At 45.4% G+C, this 12650-nt stretch overlaps 1 protein-coding gene across 11 annotated transcripts in view; it reads left to right on the forward strand.

Moving 5' to 3' along the window:
- Positions 1-12650, forward strand: part of KYAT1 (kynurenine aminotransferase 1) — a 36752-nt gene that overhangs the window by 166 nt on the left and 23936 nt on the right. For 2 of the 11 annotated variants that reach the window (XM_049114996.1, XM_025475390.2), the window contains exons 2-3: positions 1583-1644; positions 2157-2301. The exons of 5 other annotated variants lie outside the window; for them this stretch is intronic. In XM_049114996.1, the coding sequence (XP_048970953.1) occupies positions 1600-1644; positions 2157-2301 (190 nt within the window). In that variant the 5' untranslated portion in view covers positions 1583-1599. Of the gene's footprint in view, positions 1-1582; positions 1645-2156; positions 2302-12650 lie in introns of those variants that run through there. 4 more of the 11 variants (XM_049114995.1, XM_049114997.1, XM_025475394.3 and 1 more) reach the window with 4 other exon arrangements.

The following is a 12650-nucleotide window of genomic DNA, read 5'->3' on the forward strand; positions in this document are numbered from 1 at the left end:
GTTCCGCGCTCGTTTGTGCCGGAATACTCGCTGCGTTTGATGCTGCTGGTACCGCGGAGTGGCTGCGCCGAAATCTTAACCCAGCCTGGAGCCGCCCGCGGGGATAAATTGCGCGCGCTTGACACCGACCCGCACTCGGACGGTCCTCTCTGCAATCACATGCCGCACCCCCAGCCCCGCGATAGTGTCAGTGGAGAGGAAGAAATCCGAGGCAGCTCGGCCATTAGCGGGCAGAGCCGGGGCTGGAACCGATACCCTCTCCATGGAGCCCGAGCCCTCGCAGGTCCCACACTGACAGCAGTAACGGCAATCCCGTTGAGAAATAATCCATACCGTGGAACGCGGTGCAGCCACTAAAACGAAAAATGTTCCATATGCACTAACATGGAACCACTTCCAGGATACCTTAGTTGAAACAAGGAAGGGCCAAAGAGCTGCGATGATCGGCACTGCAGTTTGTGGAATAGAGCGTGTGTGAGAGTGCGTGTCTGCAGGTGTGCACACCTGCCGGCTGGTAGGATGCACCAGTGGTTAACTGTGGTGGCCTCGGACAGGAGAGCTGGAGCCCTGAGGACCCAGGCCACGGGGGGGGATTGATTGATTGATTGATTGATTGCTGGTGGAGATATAAAGGCTCGCCATCCATCAAGCCTTGAGCCAGTGCCTGGGTTCAGCCCTCCTGCTGGAAGGTCTGATTTTCCCCTGTCATGAGAGGAGGGAATAAGGCTCAGAGATTAGGGACTTTAGTAATGTCTCATGGCCAGGAAGGAGAGAAGCTGGAATTTGACCTCTGGAGGGTTTTACACTAATGACCAGGGTCTCCTTATCCCGCTTCCCACTAGGAAGCTTTTTTGTTACCAGCCGTGTGACACCCACCATGGGGTCTGGCACACAGTCAGCATCCAGTAACTGTGTATTGTCTGTTTACTGATTGAACAGATAGAACAGATCAGAGGGAGACATATAGAATGAAGAGAGGAACCACTGGAGGCCAGAGCCCAGACTAGAGTTCAAGGCTTGCCCCTCTCCAGCCTCAAGACTGTGAACCTGGCACATCCCTCCCTGAGCCTCCCTGTCCTCACCAAAGAACTAGCAAGCAGGACCACAGCTGCCACTGGTGCTCCCATCTACTTTGTGTTTTACATGCAGATTAGCCCCCATTTTACAGATCAGTAAGTGAAGCATAGAGAAATTAAGGAAGTTGCCCAAAGGGGGTCCCCACAAGACCCGACTCCCTCACTAACTGAGAGGTTGCTGGGCTCTGGGGTCTCCCTCAGCTTCCAGAGATCATCAGCACTAATGCTTTGGGAGATCTACGGTCCTAGTTGAGCCTCCAGAGGCTGAGGATCTGGTGGAAAACAGGACAGACACACTGTTCCTGCTCTTGAAGTCTAGTGAGGGTGACAGACAACCCAGCAGTTAGCATCTGTGATGGGCAATTAGCATCTCTGATGAGCTCTGTGGTCCCTGGAAGCTCAGACCTTGGGAGCACAGTGGCAGGAACATCTGGCTCAGCCCTGGTGGAGTCAGAGAGGGCTTCTCCAAGTAGGTGACTTTTCATCTGTGTCTGAAAAATGTGTAGGATATCTGGAAGGAGGAATGATGAGGCTGGAGACCCAAGCAGAGGTGTGCTCATCCCTGAAGGTAACCAACATGATAAGAGACCATGCATGTAAGAAATGTTCAGTCTGGCTTCTGCATGAATCACTTCTTCCCCCTGGAGAATGTCTTCCCATGCCAACATCTGTGGCTTTCCACCCTCCACTCCACACTTAACTTTTGTGTATCTCGGAAGAGTAGGACTTCCCGATTTTATAATCCAGGTGGGGGCGATAAAGAACACAGGAAAGTTAATAACAAGGAAGAACTTTACTGACACATTCACCTCTCACCTGGACACCCCCTTCCCCACCCCCACACCTGAATTCCTTCCCACTCCAGATTGGCAGCCAACTTGCTGTAGCAGGAACTCTGCCCTTATGAATAAAGGTGCTGGTACAGGAAGTTTCTGTCTATCCGGCTGTTTATGCTCACATGGGTTCTCAGATTGCCAAGTGTTGGGCATGACCTCTTTCCCTGATTCTGTAGCCAGCAGGCCAAAGTCACTCTAGCTACCTACTGTGGGAGAGGAATCACTGCCACTCCTGTCCCCACAGATGTGGGGCCACATCCCATGTGGCACTGCCAGCTCCTTGAAAAAATCAGCAAATGCTCATCCTACTTCCTCATTCCTGGACAGTGGTATAAGCTTTGGATTTGCAGCTGAGGTCTTTCTGTGCTTTTCTGGGACTCTGACTTTGGGTAAGTCATTTCCCTGCTCTGAACCTTAGTTTCTCCATCTGTAAAACTGACGTGACTCTCTTTAATATTCTTGCCGGGCATTAAATATATAAATTCATATATTCCCTCTCCCCCCATGTGTAAGACTGCCTTAAAGAGTGATATTTCGATTTTGGGACTGGATCCTGTGCCAGGAGGAATAAGGAGTGAGCTACCTACTTTGTGTCTCACTCAGGGTCTCTACCCACCACACCCCGTGGCCTGGAAACCAGAAGTCATTTCTTTCTCCTTTGCCAATTCCCAAGTCAAGGGAAACTGTGTGTAAGTCACTATGCTTCTTAGATCTCTCCAGACAAGATGTTGCCTCCCTTCGGGAGAACCATCGACTCAAGTTTTCACGAAACCTTTGTCTTATACAGACTCTCTGTTTTTAGATTGAAAAAAAAAGAGGAAAAAAAGAAAAACCAGGCAAGAGACTTTGTTGTCCTGCTTGGTTAGCTAAGTTTTGTGGAAAGGATTGGGTTTTTGTGTTGTTGTTTTGTTTTTGTTTTGGTGGTTTTTTTTTTTTTTTTTTTTTAGATTAGTGTTTGTTTGAGAGTGAGCAACCACAGTAGAGGGAAGGAGCAGAGGGAGAGGGAAAAGCAGACTTCCCACTGAGCAGGCAGCTCAACACTGGGCTTGATCCCAGGACCCTGAGATCATGACCTGAGCTGAAAGGCAGACGCTCAACCAACTGAGCCACCCAGGTGCCCCAAGTTAACAGCTTCTTAGTGACAGGTTCCTGTGGGCAAAGACCTGTACTGAATGCTTTCTGTGAATGACTGCATCATTGTTACACCTTTATACAGAGTAGGAAGCTGAGCCTGACCTTGCAACATGGCACAACCAAGGTCCCATAGCTGGTTCAGAGTGAAGCTTGGGATCATTCTGTCCATGTCCATGCCTTCATTTTCTGGGCTGTTATGTAACTGGCTGGTCTTGCCTGGGCATGGTCCCCCTCCTGAGGCCGCTTCTCCAGAGGCACTATGGTTTGTGTTTTCTCAGTATTTGGAGGCCCCTGATATTTGAGCTCAGGAGATCCTAAATATCCTTCCAGACCGGATAGCTCTGTCTAATAAAGAACTGACTCGCCCCGAACACCAAGTGTACCCCTTTTGAGAAACACTAAAACCAACTCTCCATATTGCATAGAATTGGTTTAGGTGGCATGGGGCCAGGCTGCAAAGCCAAAATTCCCTTGCCTGCCCTTGCAAGCTGCCATGTGGATTAGAAGCCCAAAGGGGCATGGCTCCAGTCCCCAAGGGCTGCAGTCTGCAGCCAGGGGAGCTGATAGAGGCAGCAGCACCCACGTCCTGAAAGAGGGATGTTGGGGGAAAGACTTTGGACTATTGGAGCCAGGCAAACCAGGATTTGAATCGCAGCTCAGGCTCTCAGCTGAGTAAGCTTTGTTTTTTCTCCTCTGATCAAAATAGGGATGATAATTCCTTCTTAGTAGATTGTTTTGAAGATTAAGGAATTTAACATAGGGGTCAGATGTATAGTAGGTGCTCTGTGAGTTCAGAAGAAGGCCCAGGTGGACACAGAGGCAGAGCTGGGACTAGGGGGCATGCTAGGCAGGGGCACAGGTGTCTATCCAAAAGCAGGGGATCCCTGGGTGGCGCAGCGGTTTAGCGCCTGCCTTTGGCCCAGGGCGCGATCCTGGAGACCCGGGATCGAATCCCACGTCGGGCTCCCGGTGCATGGAGCCTGCTTCTCCCTCTGCCTGTGTCTCTGCCTCTCTCTCTCTCTCTGTGTGTGTGACTATCATAAATAAATAAAAATTAAAAAAAAAAAAAAACAAAAGCAAACGAGGGGTGCCTGCCTGGCTCCGGTGGTAGAGCATGCAACTCTTGTTGATCTCAGAGTATATTTAAGCCCTATGTTGGGCATGGAACCTACTTAAAATTAAAAATTAAAAAAATGGCACCTGGGTGGCTCAGTTGGTTAAGCCTTTGACTCTTGATTTTAGTTCAGCTCATGATCTCAGGGTCGTGGGATCGAGCCCCACACTGGGCTCTGCACTGGGCATGGAGCCTGCATGAGATTCTCTCTGTCCCTCTCCCTCTGCCATCCCCCCCCCACCCTTCTCTCCCTATCTCTAAAAAAAATAAAAAACAAAAGTAAGTGATTTGTATGTTCGGAAGAGGAGAGAATGTGTGGAAGCTGCAAAATGTACATTCAGGCCAACTCTAAAAGCTGCTTGGCAAGGTTAGTCCAATGGGAGGTGTAGCTGACATCAGCCTGCCAGGGGCTTGTCACTGAGGCATTTCCCTAGAGGTCATTCACCTGCTGGCCAAGAAGGTGGCCCAGTAGCTGCGGAGGCTAATGGAGGCGTGTGTTTTTGGGGAGGGCACTAATCACTGGCAGCTGGCCCCTGGCCTGGCAGTATGGAAGCCTGAGACCTTAGATGCCTGGGGAGCTACCCTGGAAGGTGTCCTCAAGGTCATCTGGTGCCTATCCACTCTCCCTCCAGGCGGCCTGGCTTCCGAGAGCTGCCACAGCACCCACAGTGCCCACACTGCAGTACTCTGGCTAATATTGGAGGAATAACAATAACAGTGATGATATTTGTGAAACACAGACTCTTTCTGGGCACCACACTAAGTGATTTTCATGTGTCATCTCATTGACTTCTCACGACAACTCTATGAGGTGGCTGCTATCATTATTCCGATTCAGAAATGGTTCTCAGAAAGCTTTAATAATTTGGGGTGCCTGGGTGGCTCAGTCCATTAAGTGTCTGCCTTCGTCTGGGGTCATGATCCCAGTCTGTTTGCCCCTCTCCCTCTGCCTCTCCCCTAGCTCATGCTTTCTTTTTCTTGCTCTCTTTTATTAAATAAAATAAAATCTTTTTTTAAAAAAGCTTTAATAAAAAAAAAGCTTTAATAATATGCTAAAAACTATACAGCTAGTAAATGGCTTCAGTCTAAGCCTGTTTGATCCTAAAGCCTCACAGCCCCCCCCCCAAAAAAAAAGTATTGAAGTTTATAAGACTCCAACCCAATCCCAAAGGAAACCACTATTAATAACTTAGCAGTGTCCTTGGAGACAGCCTTATGTACAAACATATACATAATCAAGCAGTCCTTTGCACAGCAGAACGAGTTTCAGGCACCAAGGTTCAGTTAAATAACACTAGCCTCAACAACACTGTCCTAATTTCAGTTGTGATATTCTATTAACTATGAGTAATTTCATAAAGTACGAACTTTGCTACTCTGTAGTCCACAAATCCCTGTGGAAATAACAGATGTACTTTGTGGTCGGTGACTAATCATCACTTCTTTCAAAGCCTGTCAGTGATTGGTCACCGTGCATGCTATTCAGTTGACACACAGATACCAAAGCTTGGAGTTGTGTTGCCTCCTGCCTCCCAGTGATAAGCCCATGCGGCAGGCTACAAAAATGGATAACCAGGAGAGGGAATTGGTCAACAAAGACGAAAGTGCTGCAAAGACATGCAAAGCGATAAGGCTGAATGGGAAGTTTGCATTGAACCTAAGTGAAATGATGAAACAAAGAGTTGGCTGTGGGAAAGTTGACAGCCCAGTTGTTTGCTGTTCCAGAAACTTTAGATATGCAACCAGAGAAATTTAGTGAAGGTAGATTGACCAACACACAGAATGCACGCCTTTCTGACCAAAAGGATGAAGGCGTCCCAGAGGAAGGGATGCCAGCAAAAACATCACATCAAAGGAACACCCAGATCTACTTCACAACCTTGAAAGTACAAGGCATGAAATATTTGAAGTTGATGTAAACTCAGGAGCTGGTTAACTCATGAATGCTGAGAACAGATGCTTGTTCTATATCCTGTTATGCTACTAGAAACCAAGCACTGGTCACGCTCCTCTGGATAATTTACCCCCAGGTTTATTGAATTATAATTGACAAATAAAATTGTCATACATTCAAAGTGTACAACGTAATGAGGGGGTGCCTGAGTGGCTCGGTTGCTTAAGTGTCCAACTCTTGATTTCGGCTCAGCTCATGATCTCAGTGTCATTAGATCAAGCCCCACTTCAGATCTCTACACTGGGCCTGGAGCCTGCTTAAGATTCTCTCACCCTTTGCTCCTCCCACCCCCTCTCCCTCCTTCTGTAAAAAAAGGTTTTTTTTAAGTGCACAGCATGATGATTTGATATGTGTAGACATTGTGAAATGACTCTCACTATCAATTAACATCCATCACCTTAGAGAGCTGTGTGTGTGTGTGTGTGTGTGTGTGTGTGTGTGTGTATGAGAGAGAGAGAGAGAGAGAGAGAAGTTTAAGGTCTACTCTCCTAGCAAATTTAAATTCTGCAATACGGGCAACCCCAGTGGCTCAGCGGTTTAGCACTGCCTTCAGCCCGGGGTGTGATCCTGGAGACCAGGGATCGAGTCCCATGTCAGGCTCCCTGCGTGGAGCCTGCTTCTCCCTCTGCCTGTGTCTCTGCCTCTCTCTCTGTCTGTCATGAATGAATAAATAAAATCTTTTAAAAATAATAAAATAAATAAATAACTATTTTTAAAAATCCCACATATAAATGACGCCACACAACCTTTGTCTGGCTTATTTCAACTGGCATTACACCCTCCAGATTCATTCATGGTGTAGCAAATGGCAGGCTTTCCTTTTTTTTTTTTTTTTTTAAGGCTGAATAACATTCCATTGTATACGTAGGCAGACCATGTTTTCTTTAGTCATCCTTCCATCAATGAACCTATAGGATGTTTCCGTATCTTGACTATTGTGAATCATGCTGCAATGAACAGGGGAGTACAGATATCTCTTTGAAATAGTGATTTCATTTCCTTTGGGTATCTACCCCAAAGATCATCCCTGATATTTTTTTAAAGTAGGCTCTGTGCCCAATGTGAGGCTCAAATGCATGACCCCAAGATCAAGTCGCACATTCTACCGACTGAACCAGCTAGGCACCCCATTGATATATATAATTTTAAATATTTATATATTTATTTATTTGCGAGAGCACACACCTGTATGCACAAGTAGGGGAAGGGGCAAAGGCAAAGGGAGGAAGAATTTCAAGGAGACTCCCCCCACTAAATGCAGAACAGCCCCCACAGCCCTGAGATCAGAACCTGAGCCAAAATCAAGAGTCGGACATTTAGGGACACTTGGGTGGCTCAGTGTTTGAGTGTGTGCCTTTGGCTCAGGTCATGATCCTGGGGTTCTGGTATCAAGTCCCACATCAGGCTCCCCGTGGGGAGCCTGCTTCTCCCTCTGCCTATGTCTCTGCCTCTCTCTCTGTGTCTTTCATGAATAAATAAATTAATAAATAAATAAAATATGAAAAAAAAAAGAGTCAGACATTTAGCTGATTAAGCCACTTAGGCACCCCTCATTGACATATTTTTAAAAAGAAAGAAAACACATAATTCTTACTATTTTGTACTTATATTACATTAGTAATTCAGTAAATATTAAATGTATTGCTTTTAGTTTTACTATTTTTCTTTTTTTTTAAGATTTTATTTATTCATAAGAGACCTAGAGAGAGAGGCAGAGACAGAGGCAGAGGGAGAAGCAGGCTCTCTGCGGGGAGCCCGATGTGGAACTCGATCCCAGGACTGAGGCATCATGCCCTGAACCAAAGGCAGACACTCAACCACTGAGCCACCCAGACGTTCCAGTTTTACTATTTTTTAATTTCTCTGTACATTTAAAACAAACCATTAGAGAGTTTTTAATGTTCTCACAGCAACTTCCCAAGGTCACAGAACAATCATAATTTTTTCCACTAATTATTAAGTTCTCTTTGAATGATTTTGGCTTACATGGTTATTTTTTACAGCTCCTCACGATAATAAGGAAAGAAGACTGTCTGAATGTGTATGGATATATGCACACACCGTCACATACCTATTTGTCTCTCTGTAATTTAAAAAAGGCCACTAGGGTTATATTGTTCTTCAACCAGCTGTTTTTTTATTACTGTACATTTTACAAATTGAGATGAAATTTACATAACATACAGTCAACTATTCCAAAGAGCACAAGTCAGTGGCATTTAGGGCGTTCACGACATGGTACAACCTCCACCTCTAGTTTCAGAACTTTCTCATTATCTCAGAAAAACACACTTCCCCATTAAATAATCAGTCCTCATTTCTCCCTCCCATCTCCTGGTAACTACTAACCTTCTGACTGTAAGGATTTGCCTATTATGGATATATCATATGAAAGGAACCATATACTACATGACCTCCTATGTCTGGCTTCTGTCACTCAGTGTAATGTTTTCAAAGCACAGCCGAGTGGGTTGGTACGTCCCTTATTCCTTTTTTTATTATTATTCATTTATTTATTCATGAGAGACACAGAGAGAAGGCAGAGACAAAGGCAGACGGAGAAGCAGGCTCCTTGCAGGGAGCCCAATGTGGGACTCAATCCCAGGACCCCGGGATCATGCCCTGAGCCGAAGGCAGACACCCAACCACAGAGCCACCCAGGCATCTCTATGTGCAAGTTTCTGTGTGCATGTGCATTTTCATTTCTTTTCATTGTATACCTAGGAGTGGAATTGCCAGGTTGTAAGGTTATTCTATGTTTGGACTTAGTAAAAATTAAAATTCATGCATCAAAGGAAATGATCAAGAATGTTGATCAAGGTCATTGATTCATTTCGAGTCAATTTTTGTGGATTGGGTGAACTAGAGGTCCCACTCCATTCTTTTGTATATGACTACCCAGCTGTCCAGCACATTTGTTGGAATTAAGTCATTTTGACATGTTTGTCAAAAATCAGTTGCCCAGGGGCAACTGGCTGGCTCAGTCAGAGGAGCATGCAACTCTTGACTCAGGGTCATAAGTTCAAACCACATGTTAGATGTGGAGATTACTTAAAAAAAAGAAAAAAAGACTTAAAAAAAATCAATTGACCATAGTTGTTTGGGTTTATTTCTTTCTTTTTTTTTTTTTTAATTTATTTATGATAGTCACAGAGAGAGAGAGAGAGGCAGAGACACAGGCAGAGGGAGAAGCAGGCTCCATGCACCGGGAGCCCGATGTGGGATTCGATCCCGGGTCTCCAGGATCACGCCCTGGGCCAAAGGCAGGCGCCAAACCGCTGCGCCACCCAGGGATCCTTCTTTGTCTTTTTTTAAGTACACAAATAATACCTACTTGTAAAAATTCATGAAATGAATAAAAATGAAAAAATTTTGAAATAAATGAAAATAAATAAATGAAAAAATTCATCCTACTTGTTTAAACTTCAGTCAATGCAGATGAAAATAGAATGAGAAATGGAAGTCTCTCTTAACCAGTTTTGGTTTGTGTGCATTTTTTTTTTAATTTTTATTTATTTATGATAGTTACAGAGAGAGAGGCAGAGACACAGGCAGAGGGAGAAGCAGGCTCCATGCACCGGGAGCCCGACGTGGGATTCGATCCCGGGTCTCCAGGATCGCGCCCTGGGCCAAAGGCAGGCGCCAAACCGCTGCGCCACCCAGGGATCCCAATTTCTAAGCTCTGTATTCTGTTCAAGCGGTCTGTGTGTCTATGCCAGTACCACACTATTTTGCTTGCTGCAGCTTTGTAGTAAGCTTTGATATCAACCTGCCTTTTTCATGTAATCTATACATCTTTCCATGTTACAACGCTAAGGGCAATCTTAATCTTACTCCCTTTAGTGGCTGCACCATTTCCCACTGTATGGATAACTCACAATATATTGGACCAGCCCCCAAATGATGAACACTGGATTGTCTCCAGGTTTTTCTGTCTCACACACAATGCTGCATTGATCATCCAGATGTATACTTCTTTGTGTATATGTGTGAATGTTCCTGTAAGATAAATTCCTAGAGAGGAAATATTGAGTCAAAGAGTAATGTATGTTGTTATTGTGAAGTTGCCCCCTACAACTTATACCAATGAACACTCTAACTTGGTGTTTCCCAGATTGTGGATTATGACCTGTTAGTGCATGGTAGTATCAATTTAGTGAGTCTCAATCTTCTTATTCTCAACCTATCTAAGAGGCAGAGCATAGTATTTCATTTTAGTTTGCATTTTATTAATTATGAGTAAGATTCAGCATCTTTTCAAGTTTATTGACTACTTTCTGTTTTGTGAATTTGTATCTCTTGCCCACTTTTTTTTTCTATTGAGATGCTGGTCTTTCATTATTGATTTATAAGAACTGTTTATATATTGAGGCTCATACTAAATTCAAATGGCCTCATTAGTTGTCTCCTTCATTAGACTGTGTACTCCTTGAAGAAAAGGAAGGTATCCTATTCACCATTACATACCTGGTAGCTAGCATAGGGCATGGCGTGTAATAGAAGTTCAATAAATATTTGCTGAAGCAATGAAAAGATAGGCATCTACTTTGTGGCAGGCACTGAGCCAAGTGGTAATGATAAAAAGATGAACAGAGGCAAGTCCTCATTCTGACTGAGCTCACTGTCTGGTGAGAGTGATAGACATTCATTCTCTCAACAAAAGTTTATGGAGCAGCTTACTCTCTGCCTGGTACATAATGTCTATTGGAAGAGCCAGCCTACTCACATGAGAAACATGCCAGGACTGTGACTCAGATGACCATGTCCTAGGGGAATCTGAGCTGATCGTCTCTCCTCCCTAGTCATCAGTATCTCTATCCATAATATGTGAGTGACTAGACCAAAATCCCTTATTTCCCATTGAGTATCCATCTATCTGTGCTTCTTTCTGGAAATACAAATCTGACCCAAGGGGCCACCATGTCACTGCTTGGAGCACCCCCCCTTGTCCCACAGTGGCAGTGAATACGGGCTCTGAGAAGTCAGAGTCCTGAGTTTAAATTCCAGCTCTGCTGCTTGCTAACTGTGGCTTCACATGTGTGACTTAGACTCTTGATGGAGCCTTTCTCGTAGGTTTTAAAGTGATGGAATCTATATAGTGCTGGCAGGCTGCCTGGCACAGAGAAAGTGTGAAGTAATTAAAAGTCCACTCTCATTACACTTAGGACAGATCTTGGGGCTATAGGACAGTTGGCCAGGAAGGACCTGTGTCCTAGAAGTTGAGGGGTGATGCATGGCGAGTCGTAGGTGGGTATGGCTTGGGAAAGGTGGCCTGCAGAGCCCTCAGGTGCCTGTGAATGAAGTGTCTGTGGAGGTCCCTGGGTCAGCCCAGGCCGTGGGAGGACTCTAGACTGGAAGGCCAGCAGTCCTACCTCACCATAGGCTCAGACCATCACACTCCCTGCTGTGGGCCTCCTCTGTGAAGTGAAGCCACAGTCCCTCCTTGAGGCATAAAGGTTGCCCTCTGCCCAAAAGTGTGGAGTCCCAGGGCCAGCTAGCCGAAAGTCTAGACAGAGCTGGTTTGGCGCGCTCCCTGCTGGCAGCTTCCAGAACAACAAGCCCCCAAGCCCCCTCCTTGAGGGCACCACCTTGGCACCTGCTGGTGTTTCTGGGTGACAGCAACCCACAGGGCCACCTGCCCTTCCTGCCCTTGGCTCAGACCTCCCAGTAGCTTCTTCCTCTGCTTCAGATTTATGGAAACTGCTCCCACTACACCCGCATGCTCACAGATACAGAGATGTGTGCATACTCAATGCAACTGCTCATATTTATACATGAAGTCATAACCACACACAATTTACCTATGTTCAAGGCCACATTATGATTTTTATGAGTTCCTTTCTCCATTAAAAAAGTCAAAGTTATATATATTTGGGGGGGCGGTCAGAGGGAGACAGAGAGAATCTTAAGCAGGCTCCATGTTCAATGCAGAGCCCAACACAGGGCTGGATCTCATGACCCTGAGATCATGACCTGAGCTGGAATCAAGTCAGATACCTAACTGACTGAGCCACACAGGCACCCCAGTAGAAATTATATTTTACAACTATGTGGTATAAAGAATGATTATCATCCAGGCTGGATTCATTATTATACATTCATCATTATTACATTCCTCCCCTTTTTTTCTTATTTTATTTTATTTTTTTTTAAAGATTTATTTATTTATTTATTCATGATAGAGAGAGAGAGAGAGAGAGAGGCAGAGACACAGGAGGAGGGAGAAGCAGGCTCCATGCACCGGGAGCCCGATGTGGGATTCGATCCCAGGACTCCAGGATCGCGCCCTGGGCCAAAGACAGGCGCTAAACCGCTGAGCCACCCAGGGATCCCCTTATTTATTTTTAAATTAAAAAAAATATTTTATTTATTTATCCGTGAGAGACACATGGAAAGAGGTAGAAATATAGGCAGAGGGAAAAGCAGACTCCTGTCAGGGAGCCCCATGCAGGACTAGATTCCAGGACTCCAGGATCGTGATCCGAGCCAAAGGCAGACATTCAACCACTGAGCCACCCAGGTGCCCTTTTTTTCTT

Source organism: Canis lupus, chromosome 9, assembly GCF_003254725.2.
Source record: "Canis lupus dingo isolate Sandy chromosome 9, ASM325472v2, whole genome shotgun sequence".
NCBI lineage: Eukaryota > Metazoa > Chordata > Mammalia > Carnivora > Canidae > Canis > Canis lupus.